At 41.8% G+C, this 20906-nt stretch overlaps 1 protein-coding gene across 5 annotated transcripts in view; it reads right to left on the bottom strand.

Moving 5' to 3' along the window:
* Nucleotides 1-20906, bottom strand: part of celf5a (cugbp, Elav-like family member 5a) — a 190606-nt gene that overhangs the window by 155941 nt on the left and 13759 nt on the right. For all 5 annotated transcript variants that reach the window (XM_047343261.1, XM_047343262.1, XM_047343263.1 and 2 more), the window contains exon 2: nucleotides 15049-15131. In XM_047343261.1, coding sequence (XP_047199217.1) covers nucleotides 15049-15131 — 83 coding nt within the window. The remainder of the gene's footprint in view (nucleotides 1-15048; nucleotides 15132-20906) is intronic.

Genomic DNA, 20906 nt, shown 5'->3' with positions numbered 1-20906 from the left:
CCTGCTATCAAACTCTACCATCATGGCTTCTTACACTCATTAACCCAATATTCTCATCTATTGCAAGAAGGAAAACAAATTTCTGCCTATTTGGTTTGCACCAAAAAAAGAAAGCAGGATTTACAGGGTGGGGCTGAGGTGGGATGACATTTCTTGATATTAGTAAAAAAAAAAACATGTTTCTCTCTTTAGCCGCGCTCTATACTGATCCTAAGATAACCTTCCATCTCTTCTGCCTTTATTACTGTATGTCCTATTTTTGTTAGCTGTACCCAGACCACTATCAAGCATCTCCAATAAAGGGGGCTGGGCGGTGAAAGATAGCAGTGTTGATGGAGAAAGAAAGTGCGAGAGAGTGAAAGAGAGACTGGGAGAAAAGAAAAAGGCTTTTATTTTCTCTTCACTACAACCTGAAATATACTCGGCCAGTGGAACTATAGCTGGCCTGGTTATACCCACAGGGCTCTCACTATGTACGGACACTATAATAAATCTGGCATTATCAGATCCTGGTCATTGGCAGACACAGCCTAAGTGCTTTTATATGTGTCAGAGGACATGACGGAGTTTCACTGCCCGACCGAAGACTTGCCATTCATCCAGTGCAAAGTTAGTTAACAGTCCCCAAAAGAGCTGTAAATGTTCACAATAAGCATTTTTTTAGGAGAACAGACCAGACAAACACATTTAATGCATTAACTTATTCATGAGTGATATTGTAGCTTAATATATTTTCAGTAATCTTTAGTGTTTGCATACTCTCCTCTTGAACTCGCGCGTTATCAACGCAAACTTTTAGCATCGTTTAAAGCCAATAGCAATATATGTCCTGTCACTTCCATTAGAGATGTTAAAATACGAGCAACGGAAATGTCGAAAAGGCCGGGTCGGGATTCAGTGAGTACACAAATCCATGTACTGATCGTATACCATGTCTTAAGAGTAGATTAGTTTCACCCAGAAAAAACTGGACTCAAACACTTCACCCACCCCTCCATCGGCATAGTGGTGAGTAGATAATGAGGGATTTTTTTCTTTTTTTGGTGAACTATCCCTTTAACAACACTGCAGTAAAAGCACACCCATGGGTACGAGCTGAACCCATCAAATTAATCTGAGATAAATTTGCAAGTCATCATCATAATTTAAAATGTTTTAGAGATGGAATAATAGATCAAAGATTCGAAGGAACTAGTCTGATGACAAAGATGTGAGAGATGAGAGACAGAATAAAAGAGAAAGAGTGAAAAGGATGGAGAGAGGGAGTTTGCATAGGAGACATATTCTGATGGGCAAAGAAGAAGCCTTGCAAGGCCAGACAGGCAGACAGACAGAGAGAAACTGGCAGATGGAAAGTAGGCAGGAAAGCAGCCAAACTCTATATGCTGCAGCGGTGCCGTACAGATTGATAGATTCATAAATAATGAATCAAGAAAAACGGGTAAAATAAACTCTGTAAATAAATGTGCTGTCTCGTTCTCTGCCCCAGCGCCTAATGGATTGTGCCTGTGCACATCTTTGCCTCGGTCTATATTTATGTGTGTGTGTGTCTCTGTGCGTGTACACTCATTTAAGCAGTGTGGTGGCCCACGCTGCCATGGCAATCATTTGCCTGACCCCTATTACTGAAGTTGTGTGATAATGATGAGAGAGACAGCTCGAGCATACTTCTTAGAAACACAACAGTCACATGTGCATCCTTATGTGTGTCTATCACAGACCATATACCAGGCATTTATATTCATGTGTCATCTTCTGTGACTATTATACAGACAGATCCAGACAGACCCAATGATGAGTGCTGCAATTTTTCATAAAAGGAGCATGAAATATAATGACAACAAAACAAGTTCAAGATCCTTCAGCTCTCAAAAATTCCTGGTGAAACATTACCACCTATAGAGCACTGCCAATTTATATTCACACTGAGCTTCATTATGTGCAACAGCTGTGCACAACCAAACAATCAAACTGTAGAGGTGTGCAAGCACTTATTTCCCTGTTGGTAATGTGAGCATGCCTGGCGTTCCCTCGTTAAAGCAAACCGAATTAGAAAATAAAGTAACCAACTCCTCATATTTCAAATATATCTGCTTCAATTTCTACGTCAATAAAATATGTTTAGTTAATTTAGGAATAATAGTGATGGAACGTGCATATTTCTAATTATTATAGGTGTTGTATTACAAGGTTATATATTAAGGCACAGATCTCCTTGCATCTGAGCCTCATTTAGTCTCTCACTTTGGAAAAATATCTGGCACAAGAATCTCCTTCAAGATTAAACTGGGGATTAATCTTATCTTAAAAAAAAAACATTATAGAGTACTTGGACACCCCATTCTGAATATGGATTTATAAAAACAGTCAAGTTGTCACTGAAACTATCATTTAAGGGGAATAGGCACTGCTTTTGTAGCAGTGTTCATATGTCAGTCAGGGGTCATCTTACTCCAGGCAAACACACCGACATCGACTCAGCCGACGTCTCTGACAGTTCAAATTAGTTTGAAATGACCGCAACAATATCAACACTGATCACCACATTCATTCAGCCTGTCCAGACTCCACTCGCTCTCTTGCTTTCTCACGTGCTGACACACATATACACCGACACACACACTGACACAAACGCACTCACAAACAGTGCGATTGGACACATGTTTTAACTCAGACTGGGTAAAGATAACAGAATTATTTAAACTTAGATAATGTATGAAGACCCACAGGAGATGGTGGAACGTGCTCGGTTTGGCTCGATTCCTCTCCAGTCACAGAGAGGACCAGTAAATTACTGAAAGAGCCGGTAAAAAATCAGTAAAAAAAATAATTTATTATGGTCCAAACATGTTATAGTTATAGTAGACACTGAATTATAGTCTGTCAGTGTTGAACTGGGGGGGTTGGGGGCATCATGATGTTGGCTCTACATCGTGATGGCTGTCAGCCATCGTCCATTGAAGATCTCATCGTCCATCAGCCCAACCCTACTAAGAACAGTTTCACTTACAACAGCCATCATGTAAAACACATAAATGATCTGAAAGACAGTTTATAGTAAATTACATCACAGTGTATCTTAAAAAGCATTAGTTGTTAATGAATGCAAAGACAGCTACTGTTTATCATTATACACTAAGTATAATTAAGCTTACTAGCGATAAAATTGGACATTTTAGATGTCTGTTACACTTTGGTATATTGTGGTACAAGACAGTTGCCCAAATTATCTGAGTTACTTGGTGAGTAAATACAGTCGTAAATTTCGTACACAAGAAAGAAAGCAAAGGTACACAAAGGGTCTGTGTTTTATTGAGAGAAGAGCTGGAGGAGGTTTTATGGGTCATATATTAATATATTGACAAAAAAGAACAAACATCGACTCATCGCTCCATATGAAACATGGTTTATCCAGAGATCAAAGCTGAATGGTTTTCTCCTCATTTGACATGTATTTTGATTATTTAGTTTGGTCAATGTCCCATCCACTTAAATTGAGGAAACAGGATTTATGACCTATACTGCAGTCAGCCACTAGGTGGCTATCAAAAGGCTGTGGCTTCACTTTTGGAGAGCTGTCATGTCATCCATATTTATACACAGTCTATGGTTAAAACATTCAAATCTGAGAGTGAGCACCACACTGTCGACATAATGACTTTGAGGCATGAAAGCTTCATCATGGAATCAACAAAAGTAGGAGCACTACTCTGCTGCTTTTCATCTGATTAATACAGTACAGGCTCAAACTAACTGGCAGTGAGTTCGTCAGTACCTCCCACTCTCTATCTCAGCAGCTCCATCTCATTTCTTAATCTTCACAACTCAGTGATTCAAATATCTTTGCTCTTACTTCTTTTAAATCTCACTCTCTATCTTCTTCCTGACCATCCCTACACCACTCGCTCGCTCTCTCTCTCACACATATCTTCATCTTTTTCTCCCTCTTTTCCATTTCCTCTTTTCTACCTCCAAGCTGACTTCACAGCACACCTGTCTGAGAACATCAGAAAGCACATTAAAGGATGCACACTGCAGAGCAGCGTGACTCAAAATTGCGAGCTCCAATACGTGCCACACGTATGTATGTGTGCCACAGCTGTGCAGGGAGCCACAAGGCCTGACAGGAGTGGACGACCACACAGTCTCAATTGGATGCACACTCGCTCGCTCTCACGCACACTCACTTTCATGGACACACACACATAAATGCGAGCCTCTACACGGTGCCAAAAAAACCCCACAAACTGGGTTTTGTTGCAGCAAACAACAACACAAACCAGTGATGTGTGTGCCCTTCACGGGTAGGATAGAGTCCTGCCATGGTTTTGGGTTGTGGTGGGAGTGAGGGGTTCGGTTGTTTTACCTGTGTGTGTGTGAGTTTGCTGCCTGGAAGACATCCAGTATACTGTTTTACTTTGAATTATTAAAAGCTGCCTCTTATTGCAGCTGGGACTGAAATAGTTGAGAGGCCACAGACTATAGCTGTTGGCAATAACTATATAATTTATATTCTAAGCTATTCTGCAGCCATCCAGCTTATTGTAATTTTCTATATGAAAGACTTTTAAGACTTGAAGCCATGATGGACAAAAACGGAACCATGATATCAATCAAAGTTTGATGACAATTAAAACAAATGAAATTGCTGCAAAAAACACTTGGACAATCCTACCACAAAGAGATATTGAACATGCCAACATGTTTGATCTTGCCAGTGCTCCTTCAGGTATATCCTGTGTCTGGGGGGAAGACGACAGAAGATTTCACCGCTAGCCATCACCCTGACACTGGCCCTCAGAGCAAGCTCGGCTGTCAGCCCTCTTCTGCAATGCAAATACCCACTTCCACATGAGCAGGCCCATCACTAGCACTCCCCATACACTTGTATTCCATGTCATTACCCCCAGGGACCCTCACACACACTGTTCCTCTACTCTGCTGCTGCCCTTATCTAGGATGGGAAGGGGGCTGGGGCTTAAAACAAATGAAACGTTGGTAGCCCTGATGGAGGGATGCCACGGGTTGTTTCCACTCGTGCCTCCTGTCACTCACCCTCCTCTCCTTGCCCTCCAGCTATGTGTACTGTATTTCATTATTCCTGATTTTTGCTGACAAATGCTGGTTGTCGTGCTGTGCAGCCCCCTTGCCCTCTCTGTGGACACCACACCAAAGGAAAGATCTGCCTTACAAATGAGCTCCCTCTGGTTCCACTACTCAAGTGTGTCATCTCAGTCGAGCACAGATATACAGCACATGCTGTGTGTATGGAACAGTACGCACACGGGGGAACACACACACACACACACACACACACACACACACACACACACACACACACACACACACACACACACACACACACACACACACACACACACACACACACACACACACACACACACACACACACACACACACACACACGTTTGCTGTCAACATGACCCCGTGCCTCCCTGTCCCTCCTTTCCTCAATATTTCAACTATTCTCTCACTTCACCTCTCTCTAATCTTTCACACAAACCTTACTCATCCCCCTTCCTCTCCCAGAGGCACAAGGTCCAGCCAGTGAGATGTCAGCTCCGATTAGTCACATTGGGTGACGCGTTTTAAGTGTGTCCTTCATTACTCAGTAAAGTGACATGTTCTCAGCTACACTTGCTTCCTCCTTAACTGTCGTCTTGTCTATTTGAATATTCAGAGTTTTTTCAAGCTAATCTTTTACCCTCTCTCTTTCAATATACATGAAAAACATACACTTGCACAGACACTTACACACACACACCTGTATTCAGAGCTATAGTTTATCATCCATGGCGTACCCCACCGCTCACTCCCACTCTTCTCTTTGTGTCTGCAGGCAGTGGCACACCTGTACATGTGTGTACATGGACCCACAGATGGATTGTCAGTCGGTATCTGGGCCTTGCCTCTTGCACAGCTTTGCGCCCCCATGCCCGCCGGGTTGGGATAAAACCAGACTCATCTGGTGCAGCCCCGCTGGTACAGGTGATGCTTCAGTGCCAAACTGACATTAGATCATCTGAACTGCGCAGCATCAAGCAGTGATGATGAAATAAAAAATAAAAAAAAGAAACTTACCTAAACACTTCCAGTTTCCACACACAAAACCCAGCTCTATAACCCAGATCACAGCTGTGTCACATGATTGAATCTCACAGACGGGCAGGCGAGCAGTCTCCAGCCAGAACCAGAAATAGGTTAAACAGGCTAAAAATATCAAAAACATTAATAATTCAGCTTTTTTGCTAACCTGTACCTCAGGAAAAAAATAGCACACTTCTCACTGTGAAGTGGCTTAATGGGCAGGGTGTGCAGGGGATTATTTTGGTATTTCAAGCTACGTCTCAACCCAAGAGTCGATTAGTGAGATGTCCTGAACGGTGGGAGTGGGACTGTAATGTCATCTGATGAGGTCAAAATAGGGTCGTCTCTAACTCAGAGCAAAATCTTTCACTTTTGAAAGTTGGTGCACTCTGTTTCTCATATCAAATGTGGATATTTCTACTGTATATAAGACATGAAAAAGTGTGTTGTTCCATCAGCCTACTAATATATCTTATTTACAGTTTTGCATTATTTTTAATCATACCAAAAATACAACAAATATACTTTAATGCAATAAATACTTGGTGCTAGATGGTGGCAGTAATGCATCATAAAGATTTTGGCCAATCTTCATTAAACCACAAAAATGAAAGAGGAGGAGAAAAAAAAAAGAAGCCATTATTCTGAGGCGCTACTAAAATGTCTCAGGTGGCGAGGTTAGATGCAGTTGTAACAACAGGAGAATCGTGCAAAGCCAAAGAATGGTACAACCATGATGTTGAGGCGGGTGCCAGCAGTTTAAATCTGCTAATTAAACCAAATTGTGAGGTGTGAATGGGTGACGCTCTCCTTGCGCACGTGAGTGTTTGTGTGCGTGTGTTTATGCATGCGCAGGGATAGGGCATCTTTGAAGAATGGTCGATTAGATCCCAAGTCCCCAGTAAATATCGCTGAAGTACCTAATCCTCACATGAATGTAGTATATAGTGGGCGAAATGAAATGAAATTTCATGATGAAAAACATCACCAGTGTTTCAGTGGATGTTGTTTATTCTCTAAAGGCAGGTGCAGACTGCAGATCCTGCTCTCTTTTCAAAATACCCTTGGAAGCCAATCCCCTGGGGAGAAGAAGGCTTCTCTAAATATGTGGCTAATCTACCGCACAGAAAAACGAGCCCAACAAAGAAGAGGTAGGTGTGCGTATGTGTGCATCTGTATTAAAGGGGGACAGGAGGAGCAACAGTGAGACAGAGAGAGGGTGAAAAACAAGCAACCTTGTGATGGCTCCAACAGTTACCCAGTGTTTTATACTCTATTTCTAGCCCTTGTGTTTCACAAGAGTAAATATTTGTGTGTGTGTGTGTGTGTGTGTGTGTGTGTGTGTGTGTGTGTGTGTGTGTGTGTTTCCATGACCATAAGTGCATGTTCCAAGGGTGTGAGGATTCAGTTCCCTGAGGAGCACTAGTACAGCATCTCTTTACGTGCATTACACCAATATGCCATTCCTGCCCGCACTCATGCACACACGCACACACAGAAAACAAGTTTTGCTGCAAGTGTGCTGACTCTGTTGTTAAACCTGCACGTAGGAATCACAAAAAAAAAATGTCTACTCACAACAGCCTCCGACCTCCAGACATTTATGACACCACATGCTCCTTCTAGTCATCTCCATGTGATTTGACTTGGGTAGTAATAAGTTCAGGGGTAGGTTAGGTTATAGACATAAAACAGTGGAATGCCAGCATCTACAAAATCCTCTTTATTCTCATCTCAGTGTCTCAACAAAGACATCACAGGCAAATTCACGAAGCCTCTGAGATCAGCTGCAGCCATTGAACTTATGTACAGAGCTGAGGCCTCCATGGAGGCTGTTGAAATGTTTTAACAGACATCTGGGTCCTTACATGTGTTTGTTCATCACAGAGGCACAAGGATCTTTTAAGAGTGGAGCCTGGATAAAACATTTGTGTTCACAAATTACATAAATACTCAGGGCTTAAGTAAATAATATTATAGGTTTGGAACCAAAGCGATTCAGCATTTTACTTTGAACATTAATGTTAAATTCATAGCGCATATTTCATTTTTTTTCTAAAGACCTTGACCATGCTCGTTTCAACTTCCACTCCGCTAAAATTGTCTTCCTTAAGAAAAAACCACACACACACCCACACACACACACACACTTGTGTTACCCAAAGGCTAAATTCTAGCGAGTCCCCTCTCCCTGACTACAAGGCCTCCAATCCTGCCAACCCCGATTGGCTTCATGCTGACCGGTCCGCCCCACTCCCATCCCCACAACACAGGCACATACAGTACATACTCACACAAACACGCACACAATCATACAGTATACTACGCTCATATACTGCCAACCTTCACAGAGTATAGCATTGAATTATTCAGCCTTTGCAGCAGCTAGGCCAGCACACAAGGAAGCTTGGCTGTAGTTGATAAACAGGTGGGTAAGCAAACACACGCACAAAAGTAAGGGTGTGTGTGTTTTGTTTCTGTCTGTGTATGTGTGTGCGTGTGTGTGTACATAAAGCCCAGCAGAGAAAGGCTGGGCGGTTTACGGCGTGTTGAGGAACGGCTTCGTGGCACGCCAGCCTCATTCCCACTGCACAAGGTCGGCCACTCTTCACAACACACAGCCAGGCTCTGCTCCTTGCTCCTTATACATCTTATTATGGCTGAGCTGAGCAATTGCATACACACACAATTACAAATACAGATCCAGGCAAACTCATGCATGCACATAAACGAGCATGTGTCCACGGGCACTCACGCAGCAGACTAACAGTGCAGGTATGTGTGCAGAAAAGGGCACAGAGCACAAGAGCGGGAGAGACAGAAATGGAGACCGAGGGAGATGGAGGCAATTGAGAGGGAGGGGATCTACTTAGAGTGTTGACATTGCAGGAGCCCACATGTGTGTGCCGGAGCATAATCTTCTCCCTGCTCTCATTGGGTTTTTAATGCGGGTGCTATTTCCATAACCCTGCCTCCTGAATCACTGCCAGCCTCTTACACTCCACCCAGGTCGAGCTGAACTAATACAAGGAGTAGATGCATGCAGAAAACACATTTCCACCAATGCTTCTCCAAGACAATCACTGTTGTACACAATGCTAGCATGACAAAAAGGGGTAGGGTGGCGTGTTTTTCTCTGCTACGGCAAATAGACTTGCTGCAGCGGCTGAGATTATTTCTTGGATCTGCTGGATTTGAGGAGTGGCAGCGAGAGGACAGAGATTTTGAGAAGGGGGGGTGCTAGGGATGGTGGGAGGGGGATGGGTGGGTGGATAGCGTGAAGGATGCAGGATTTTGTCATGATGCTGGGTGGAGTAAATCTCCTGCAGACTTGTGTAAAGAGCTGTGACACTCGCAGGCGCGCACACACACCAACAGCCTTAACTGTCGGTCTCTTCCTGCTGTAAGTGTGTCATAAAGGGATCATGAGGAGAACATTCTAGTGCCCAGGTCATCAGGGAATACCAAGATTTCACTTTAATGATTTGTTTTTTGTTATTTGGGTTAACACACTCACACACATATCCACATACACGAAAGCACACATATGGTTATGTAATATAAAAAGTAGTGCATCTCCATCAGCAACAAACAAGCACGAAACAGCACGCAGATAATATATTCAAGCCTCAGCGTCGTGGGCGGTGTGTGATCACGGCAAGCTGCCATGTGCACATGTTTTTCTTCCCACCTTTATGCACTGCTATCTGTATGTACATAGGGCTGGCTGCAGTGCAAAGCCAGCTTACCACACACGCACAAACACACACGGCTAATAGAGCCAAGCGACGCACACCTGGTAAACTGTCAGAGCTTCTCCTATTCAGTGGCCAAACTTATGTCAGGCACTCGAGTCCCCAAGGTTCCCATCACACTTCACCACAGGAATCTATATTCCAGTCCAGTACACTTCCATTAGGCCATATTGCTCCTTTCAGCAGCTAATGTGTAACAGGGGGGACATGGATAATAACATCCAAGAACACCTTCACTGGGTTGTGGGTGTGTAACAAATACTATATGCTCATGTCGATACAGATATATGCAGAACAATCATGTAAAATTAAAGTAGCAGCAATATTGAAATAAAAAAATATAATCATTGAGATTTTATATATTAGACCACAGCTTGGATACAACTATAAAACATTGATATTTTATAGCTGCCTCTCTTTTTATTTATTCTTTCCTGCACAGGATTCAAAGTAAATACACACACACATACACACAAATAACCCAAACAAAAACGCTGCAACAACATTCTATCATGAGTAACGTATTAGAACAAAAGAGTGTTTTCTTCAGTATGTTAACATAGAATGTTCTTCATGTGCAGTAAAGTTTATTTGATGCACAAGCTAGCGGTTCATGTTTGTTTGAATATCTCGCACAGTAATGGGTTTGCTGCCCTAAAGACCAATACGATTGTCCTTACTGGTTGTACAGTCCAGAAATGAGGATGCAAGATATGTATCATATATTCTCTTAATTGTTGTTTTAACAATACAAGTGCAAGTATGTATTTGCAAATACTTGTCTTGAAAGTCCACACATTCACAACGTCTTACAGTCTGGTAGGACAGACTACTACACGTGTATTAAGGCCCAGTCCCAATTCCTCTCCCTTGGCCATACCCCTAGATATGAAGAGCCCTTCACTGGGAGTGTCCCGCTCCAAATGTATTGATCCATACACAGTCAGACAGCATGTTTGTTTACATCGGTTATTTCAATGTAACCCTACACTGAAAACGTTATAACTTGAGCAGGGACGTTTTTTTCAATTGTCATATACGGGACACGGGAATAACGAACGTTTCTCGTTACTCTCACTAAGACTGTCTACATGCTTGATTTGACGGCGTTAAGAGCGATTTTCCTGAAACGCTTGTAACAGCGATTCAATTACATTTTCATTTGCTACTGAATTCAACTAAGATAGTTTTTTATAGTTATTTTTCAAGATTTGGTACTTCTTCAAGCATTTTACCGACAGTGGTCGCAATCATCAAATTCGCTTTCGTCCGTTCGTGAAGCATTCAGGAATTTCCGTCTAACCCTTCATTTCTAGGGGGTTCCTGAATACACTACTGTTGAAGGGGTGTTTGAAGGGCTAGATGGTGACTACCCCTACATCACATAGAGAATTGGAACTACCCCTTAACGGCCAGGCGCAAAATAAAGGGGTAGGGCCAAGGGGTGAATTAGGAAAGGGCAGGGCCGTGTGCTAACACTGCATGACTGAAGACGAGTCAACAGGCATTGCAGAGGTTTACATGGACACCAATATTCCAATATTAACCAGATTAAGACAATAGACTTAATAGTATAAGACTCTGCCATGTAAATATGAATAAGGTAAGTAATAATCAAATTAAGACATGGAGTAATCCGACCTCATTGGCATTATGTAGACACGTATACGTCTTCTTCGCATGATAACGTCAGCATTTTGCATGAACAGCAGTTGCCAATTGGTTGACAACACATGCATCAGAATATACTCTAACATGTAAACAGGAATATGAATGTAATAATCCATTAGCAACGCATGTAAACACTGTGACCAAAATAATGTCTTATTCAGAATTAGGTAAATAGTCGGATAATTGCTTTCCGTAAATGTATTCAATGTCAGGCAGTAAAATGCTGACACTAGCCTCTTAATCTATGTCATTAGATTTAATTGGATGGATGTGAAATACTCTCGTTTGCATAGAGGTGGTTTGACTTTGAAAATATGGATGTAGCTTAGGAGACGGTAATCTAAAAACAATGTTGGAAGTCTGCAGTCGTTAAAGGCAGCTTGACAAGAAACTTGTTTCACCATCTGTGAACAAACAACCACACAGAATATCAAGAAAAATACCAGCACAAAAAACAAACTGAGGAAATTTAAGTGGAATCATTCAGCAAAAAAAGTTCTACAACAAAAAACAAAACAAAAAGCATGCTTTGCCCAAGGACAATACAGCAGACATAGGATTTAAACCCAGAGACCCTCCAACTGAGACTGGAGTCAGAAACACAAACTCTCCATCTCATAAATTTCAAGTGTGTTTGAGTATGTGATAATGAGTGAGTGTGTGTGTGTGTGTGTGTGTGTGTGTGTGTGTGTGTGTGTGTGTGTGTGTGTGTGTGTGTGTGTGTGTGTGTGTGTGTGTGTGTGTGTGTGTGTGTGTGTGTGTGTGTGTGTGTGTGCGCAGACACCCATGCTTTGTATTTTTCTACATTCAAAGATTTTAAAGTAACATAAAGATGAGTAACCACACCGGTCAGAGCCCTTCAATAGAGCAGCAATGCAGGGGTTAATGACAAAACACACGTTAATAACCAATAACTCATCTCTGGAGGATTCTTAGTTTACATTAATTACAACATAGCCCCTGGCAAACGGCATATCAAGCAGGATTCTGCAAACAACTGGCATACCTAGTTACCATCAAGCGGTGCAGCAACAGGGGTCATATCACTAAAGATTTGGGAGCAGGGAGGTTCATGAGACAAGGACAGGAGAAGCAGTGGGAGGCACTCGAACACACAAACACACACCATGCAGCATCTATGTTATATCTGTTGTACTATTTTAAAATTATCTGTCCTACAACTGAGCCTTTTTGTTTATAAATCCCTCCTTAGCAGCTGCTCGATCAGAAGGCTATATAAAAAAAAGGTCAGTATGTTTTCTAGGGAACCTGGCATGCTACAGCTATTGTGTGGAGGTAATGTTCTACCTGCTTGTGCCATGTGTGGCTTCAGTACAGCAGCACAAACTGCCTTGGACCACTTGTGTTTGTGGTGTGTGTGCGTGAGTGAAGTTGAAGGGAACAGCAGAGCAGCCTTGTCTATGAGGCCTGACACTCATCAACGTCTGCCTGTTACATTTCTATGACACGCTCTGTCTCAAGAAGAGCAGCAGCATAGAAGCAGTGGGGGGAAGAAAAAAAAAAGAGTGGAGGCAGGAGGAGGTGGGGTGGAAAGGACTGGTGGGGCAGAGGGGAAGTCAGCAGGAGGGCTGAGGCACGACTGAAAGGTACAAGAAAAGGGTTTTATATCTCACAAGTGATACGTAGCGACTTTCAGAGTCCCTGTGTGTGAGTGTGTGTGTGCGTGAGAAAGAGAGAGAAGCTTTCAGAACATTTGGGAAAAATGAAACATGCAAGGCTGCGTTTGCTCTTTCTGTGTAAAGTTATCATTTTTTAATTATTATGTTTTTATATATTTTTCTTTTCTTTTTTGTGTGTTTTTGCATATTGTTGAAGTCAGGTTTGTTTATATGGAAAACATGCACGATAACGCAATGCTCTGATTTCTTAAATATAATTCTTTATAATAAAAATATTTGAAAGAGTGAAAAAAGAACTCCATTCAGATGAATGATAAACCTGTCGGAGCCCAGAGGGTTGGAGCAAAAGCATATTGGGGGTTGCAGGGTTCACATAAAAGACTATGAATAAGAAGTGAGGGAGAAACTTGATAGAAATCCAGACCACGGACGAAAACAGAATAACAACCAAATTCTCATTGTTTAAACACGATGCTAAACAAACTTCTAACCTCTTGTGAACACATCCTCTGGCAATATGTGAAAAAATGTTTTCCTCTCTCTCTGTCTTCCCTCTTATTATTCAATGAAAAGGAGGAGGAAAAACGCCCTCCAGCCTCACGCTTGGCTAATTTGCAGGATAAACGAAACAAGTTGTTTCTCAGGAAAGCCACCAGAATAATGTTTCAGAGTGTGCGGCAGTAGTTGTATTTGCATGTTTAAACCAAGCCCATATGTTTTATCTGGGTTCCTCAAGCTCTTTGTCTTGCATCAGAGGGAGTGCTGTGGGTGAGTTAATCTTCAGTGATATTTCTCCCTGGTGCAGGCTTGATCTGACCATGTTAAGCCATGCTGCCTCTACGGGGAGCCACTTCTACCCACTACTTCCTTCTGTTTCCTTCTGTCATTGTTATAATGACTAATTGGATCCAATACACACACTTGGTGCACATATGTACAAATGAATAAACAAATGCATGTAAAAGCAGGTGAATACCACCTGAAAAAGCTTGGATTAGAAAATGTTTCTATTTGTCAAATTAACATGTTATGCTTTTTCAGTTTCTCTTTCCACCAGTGTGCTGTGTATGTAACAGTTCTGCAATGTTAAAAAGCCCAACGTTGACAGTGAAAGGAGCTCCTCGTTCCGGGGCATCATGATGTCACAAAACCTCAAGATTTTTGCTTAATCACCGTCTAGCAGCTAGTCTGGCCCTCTCCCTCACAAAGCCAGGTATGGCAAGAACGGAGGTCGACTTTTCCTACATGCACAGGAAGTGGCTGACCAATCACAACAGAGTGTGGTAGCTGGCCAATCAGAGCAGACTGGGCTGGCAGGAAGGTGCCTCATAGAGATAGGAGCAAAAACCAAGCGTTTCAGACAAAGGCTGAATAGAGGAGCTGCAGCAGAGAGAGGAAAGTGATGAATTTTCTGAACATCAGAGCATGAAAACCTTTTTAAGTAATAACCTAAATTGAAATTGAGCCTGAATATGTGTAGTATAATATGTCTCCTTTAATGAATCTAAACTAATATATTTTCTGTTGACAACAATGTTTCAGAAATTCAGCCCTTGGTACCACAAACACTGTTTTTCTAAGCTATTGCTTCAAAAGTATGAGGCAGAGTGGGTCTGATCAATGCTGGCTATATCCCCGAGAGAACAGACACACAGAAAAGTTGAAACCAGGCCTTCAAAAGGCTAAGCTATTGATTGAATTGCATTCCAAAGTGTTTTTCATCACTGGGACTATACAAGGGAGAATGCCGGCTGGTGTGCAGCCGGGTGCAGATGGCCCTGCTGACCACCATAGAGAGAAAGGAGGGAGAGAGAGTGAGAAGCGGAAGGGAGAGAGACAGGCGGAGAAAGAGAGTGAGAGAGACTGTCACTTACCCCTGGCAGTGTTTTCTGTTCATGGAGGGCATTCTGGGCTTTGATGGCCGACTCCCTGGCGCAGTAGGTGAGGAAAGCACAACCTGCAACAGAGGAACGTAACATATAAATCTGAGTAAAGAACTAATACACACACACACACGCACACGCACACACACACACACACACACACACACAGTTGTCTCTCTATAGTTGTAGATCATCTACAACATAGGTCACCAATAGGCAGACCGCAGTCAGGTCCAGACCTAGACACCGTTCTATACAGCCCAGATCTGTTATAAGATTATTATTTTGTTTCTATTTTAAAATGCGCAACTTTTCTCACATTTACGGTTGTCTTATTTTAACGTGCAAAGCTTTTTCGTCTTTACGGTAGTAAATCCTGGCAGCACTATTCCTGTTAAAAAAAAGTCCAGTGTAACTTCAGTTCAAAGTTTCAGTGTTACTCAAATTGCACAAATTTTACCATAAGAAGATTTTTTTGATAGACTTGATAGTTTTCATATTCCTGCAGAAAGTTACTTGAATTTTACTCTGCTTTTCATTTATTTTGTTGTTGGACAGCTTAATGTAGATTGATATATTCATTTTACTTGAATGGAACAATTAATTTTATTTTGGAGACATTTTGTATGGGACTGTATAAGGCAGATTAGCAGTTCACACTGGGCTAGTTTTTGTTGTGGAATAATGCCTTGTAGTGCATAGTTTGTTTTTTGTCATATTTGTTTGTATTTAATAGAAGATGATTAAATAAATATAAACTAATATTTAAATTTAATTTTTGATAAATTCATTATTATATAAATTGAGTAATACAAAAATTCATCAAAAAAATGTATTGTTTGATTGATATATTAAAGGGGACATTGTATGCCCATTTTACCACAAGTTGATATGGTTCCTTGGGGTCTTAATGAAATGTCTGTAACATACTTTGGTCAAAATACCACAAGGATCATTTAAAACAGCACCCTTTTTACCCTGTATAAAACAGCCCTCCACAGAGTGACCTGTTTTGAGTGCCTGTTCCTTTAAATGCTAATGAGCCAGCTCCCCCCTCCCCCCTCTCCCCCCTTGATTTTAAACGATATAAATTACATATTTTATATGATATAAATTATCAAATATGCATCCCATACTTTGTATTCCCCTTCTGTTGTCCTGGAGTTTTAATTTTCCCAATCACATAATTAAATGTCCCCCTCTGCCCATCCACTACAAGCACACAAGCAGATAGACAGAGAGAGAAAGAGAGGGGTGTGGGGGGGCTATGAAGACCATCATTTACCCCCGAACCCCGACATTCAACGGGTACAACAACAAGCGGAGAAAGCAGAATCGCGGGCTGACCAGCGCGGAGAAATGCGCGTCCCGTGTGAACAGCCAGGCCGCTGCGCGCTTGGGAACGGCGCTGCGCTGCCTCTCAGCCTCGCTGCGTCCGGTGTAAACCCGGCGTAACGTGTGTGGGGGGGCGCGGGGGATGAGGTGGGGGTGGGCCAAGGCCATGTAGGGAGACTTCCAGTGTATTGTTACGACACAATACACAGGAAGCTCATTCGAGTCACTCAAGCATGACGTTTCTGACGTAGAGGAACCATAACAAAACGCGCGAGTGTTTTTTTTCCAGAGTTTTTGGGTTGGTAGACATGCCAGATACCCAAATTAACGTGTAGAAGCACTAACAAAGTGGAATTTGCATGATATGTCCCCTTTAAATAAAAAATAGGTGCAGCCATAAAATAAAATGTTCCAATATAATGTTGAAATATAAGAGACAGTAATGAAAATGTAATTTGATCATTTCTATGCAAGCAAAAGAGTTAAGGAACTAGATCTGTATAGAGAGTTTCATGAGTCAATGAAAACACAATATTCCTTAAAAACAAGTTAAAAAACAGGCAACTGTGCAATACACCATGAAACAAGTGGACAGTTTTGTGGTGGCACAGGGAGAGGAGCAAAAAACAAGCTGACAACAAAAAGGAGGAGGGAGCACAGAATCCTTTGGATGAATTGCCAGGCCTGTCCAGCCTCACCATCCCAACTAACATGTCCTGTCCAAAGCTCCTGGCAGCCTGGCCAGCATCCCCACCCTGACTGGTTGTGACAAGAACGGAAGAAAAAGGAAAGAAGGAGGGATGAGATAGATCAGTGTGGGGATAGAAGCAGGGAGATTCAGAAAAACTCTCCAGGGTGAATGGCTAACACGTATGCTTCCACACATGTACACAAACATCCACCTAGAATCAATGTGGAGAAGGGAAGAGAAGGCAGGAGCAGGACGAGAGATGGAGTACAGAGGCAATCATTTTCCCCCTGACTGTCTGAATAAATAGATTTGCTTGTGTTCTATTAATGAGGTTCATATGGGTTACCATGCATCATATTTCTGCCACTCTGAAGATGGTTTATTAGCAGCCACTGCATTTTGGATCTCATTTCAACCGCCAAATGTATTCAGTGTGTGGTGATGTATTAAGTGTCTTTACACTGACAGTATTCCAATTCGTTTTCCTTGTTGCACGTGAGATCACTTTTATCCACTGAAACGTTCCCTATCCATTTTGTCGGGTGTATGTTTTTTCTTTGCATTTTCCATGACCCTTGCACTTTGTCTCCAATGTAACTTCTACAGAACTGCATCAAAAAGCAGGGCTGAAATGCCGTGTCACCTATTGATCTATTGACTGACCCATAACCTCGCTGCCTTTGCCCTGCTGCTATAACTCCTAAGTGTCTGCACATGTGTTTGTGCTTGCATGTTGTCACATTTACATACAACAATGATTGAATCGCTTTTTGTAAAAATCCCCTCGAATTTGTCCATGATTCATGAAGCTCTTGCTTTTCTTTGGGACAGTCAGTGGTCAATCCTGCTTTTCAGTATAACAAAGACAGACAGTGATGGAGACTCTCCAGGGTTGTGACCTTCAAGGGGGCTGACTGTAGCAGTGGTGTCACGCCGCAGCCCTCTCCATAGCCTCCCTTGTCCCAGCACCCCTAACCTAATGATTTCCAATGGCCACCAAGCAAATCACTCAATCACTCTGTCTAATACTCTTTCTCTTTTCTGCGTCAACTGGTAGAGAAATACCAGGAGTGTGGAAATTCCGTTGTCGTTTTGGGTTTGTTTGTTTGTTTCTCAGATGGGTAAGTGTAATAGGAGCGAATGGTTCCATTTAAGTGGTTGTTTTTCTCGTCTTTTTTTCGCTCTCTCTGGGCTTGTTGCTGTTGGTTTACTTGACAAATGCTGGCCCAATCTCTGAATAAGAAACAAGTATTTTGCATTACAATCACAAACACGATTTATTTGTTAATGTGTAATGCATAGGGCATTGAGAATAAATTAATAACAACCACAACACTGGCAAACAAAAGAGAAACATGAACTCCATTTAAATGTGATTCTGTGCTCTTTAATGTATGGCTTAATAAGAATTTGCAGGCCACAGGCGAAAAAGCTTTAACAACTCCATAATTGGAATCCAAACACGTACAAATTGCCACCGCTGCATTGCATACCAAGTGCAAAATTGTTGCGGGGGGCTGGGGGGTGGCGGTGGTGAGGGGGGTGAGGGGGCATGATGAAATTGTTTGAAACACAACAAAAAAGCCACTGTAATCGGAGCCTGCTGACACAGCAGTGGGGGAAGCCTTCCCATTGTGAGGAGATGATCCTCGGCATCATCTGATAGAAACCTAAAACACTCTTATCTCAAACATTGATTTCAGCTCCAAAGAAGAAATTCCTGCTTTCCTCTTTGCTCCTCCTTCGCTTTCTTCTACCTCTCCTTCGACTTCTTTCTCATCACCAGTGCCAGCTCTGCTCATCTCCCATTTCTTAATAATATAATTTTAAATGTGCACAGTGTGTGTGTGTGTGTGTGTGTGTGTGAGGAAATTGGTCCGAGTCTCTCCATCTCCTCTATGTTGAATTGGCATGTAATTAAAGAGTCTTACGTTGCAGGAGAGAGGGAGGGAAAGAGGGAGAACAGGAGACAGAGTAAGCAGTGAAAGAAACTGTATAGTCGGGTGACAGCAGCCACTTACATGCACCGGGATTACCAAAACTGTGGGTCTGTCTCTAAGCAGGTGACTAGTATGTGTCAAGTTTACAGGTCTCATTAAGACAATTCACGTATTATAAAACTATAGACTGAATTTAAAAATGGACCAGATGACAGATGATTCACAAGTCAAACCAAAGTGTTCCGAACACCACCTGGTGGCTGCCTGCAGTATAGATCATAAATCCAGCCTCCTCCATGTTAATGGATAGGAAATGGACCAAAGTAAAAATATACATCAAAAACAAAGGTTTCTGTCGCTTTTCTGGCAAGTTCAGTATTAATTTGTAATTTGATGTTAAAACTGAGTGAAACGTCATGATTGACAGGTGCAACTGACAGGTGCGATTTGTCTGTGTATCAGCGGGACTTAGATAGCGTAGTTCCATTCCCTGATCACTACAATGCAGACTCCAAATGTGCAAAATGGCAGTGTTCATATTTGAGCTTGGTTCCTTGATAGTAGGAGGAGGTGGAGATGCGTTGTCCATCTTTATATAGAGCCTATGATTAAAACACACATTAACTCATCTGATCCTGAGCTATTCCTTTAACACGTCTAAGCACTTGTATACTTATTACACTCTAAAGTATATAGTGTGCCATGTGCTGTTACTATCACTTACTGTAAATGATCAAACTATACATTTATGTAGCCAACACATAAAAAAGTATGCATTTCTCTGTAGTAACAGGAAATGATGCAAGATTTCAACTCTCCACTGCCAATTTGTATTTCAGAAAGTAAATCGTTTTTTCCAAAGATTTAATACTTACTTTAGTTTTCTGAGGTGCTCCTGGAGCAGTAACCCTACATACGTAATTTGTTTTCTCTGAAGCTGTGAGCAGCTTCTTAATTTTCCTTTGTCCTCTACGGGGCAATAATGTCCATCAGCATTAGACAATCAAGCTGATTATGAATTCAAACTGACACCTTTGATTGTATTTTATTTTGGTCATGCACTTACTGAGTCCACACTGGAACACCTGATTAAAGGCGGTGTGTAGTAGATGTACTATCAAATAACCGTCCGTGCATATTAACCCAGGATGTTGAAACAAATATGGTACAGATACAGTCACAGATGTGAACATACTCGAACTAAATGTTTAACAACTGGCATCCTCTTTGTTGATGAGCTGATGAAATCCACAACAAAGTCCAGTGAACAAATTGTGTCATACAACTATTGTTCAGACAACTGTGGAACTCAACTCCTCCAGAAAAAATCATCGCAATTACAGTAAAATACAGTCAGACATTCTCCTCTCTCTATGTAATACAGGGGTTTTACTGGCGGTAACAATAGGGCATCATGCTTGGAAATTGACACCTTTTACATTGCATTCCTGTTGTGGAAAAATTACTCAGAACTGCTTCGTGGGCTCTCCTCACTTGCACACGCTCGGCTTCACTGCTGGTGCCACTATTCCACATTCGGCCCAAAAGCAATGAACTTTATGAAAAACAATGTGGAAGCTAGTGATATGTTCCTCCCCATAAATCATCCTGTGGATATGAATATGAAAATAAAAAAGGTGTTGGATGGCAACTACCTACAAAGAGTTACCACTGAGGTGCATTGTCCTCTCAGTGTGGTAAGAAAAATCACCTTCAGCTCACCACATCAATCAAACCTGTCTTTCATAAATGAAAACAAGAATGTATTATTCTTGATCAATTACCTGACAGGACTTAAACACACAGTATATCAGAATATACAGCTATAGAATTTAAACAAATTATTTTTTTTTTAAATCACAACTCAACTGAATTAGTATACT

The sequence above is a fragment of the Hippoglossus stenolepis genome, chromosome 14, assembly GCF_022539355.2.
Source record: "Hippoglossus stenolepis isolate QCI-W04-F060 chromosome 14, HSTE1.2, whole genome shotgun sequence".
NCBI classification, from domain to species: Eukaryota; Metazoa; Chordata; class Actinopteri; order Pleuronectiformes; family Pleuronectidae; genus Hippoglossus; species Hippoglossus stenolepis.
This window is presented reverse-complemented; position numbering and strand designations above follow the sequence as displayed.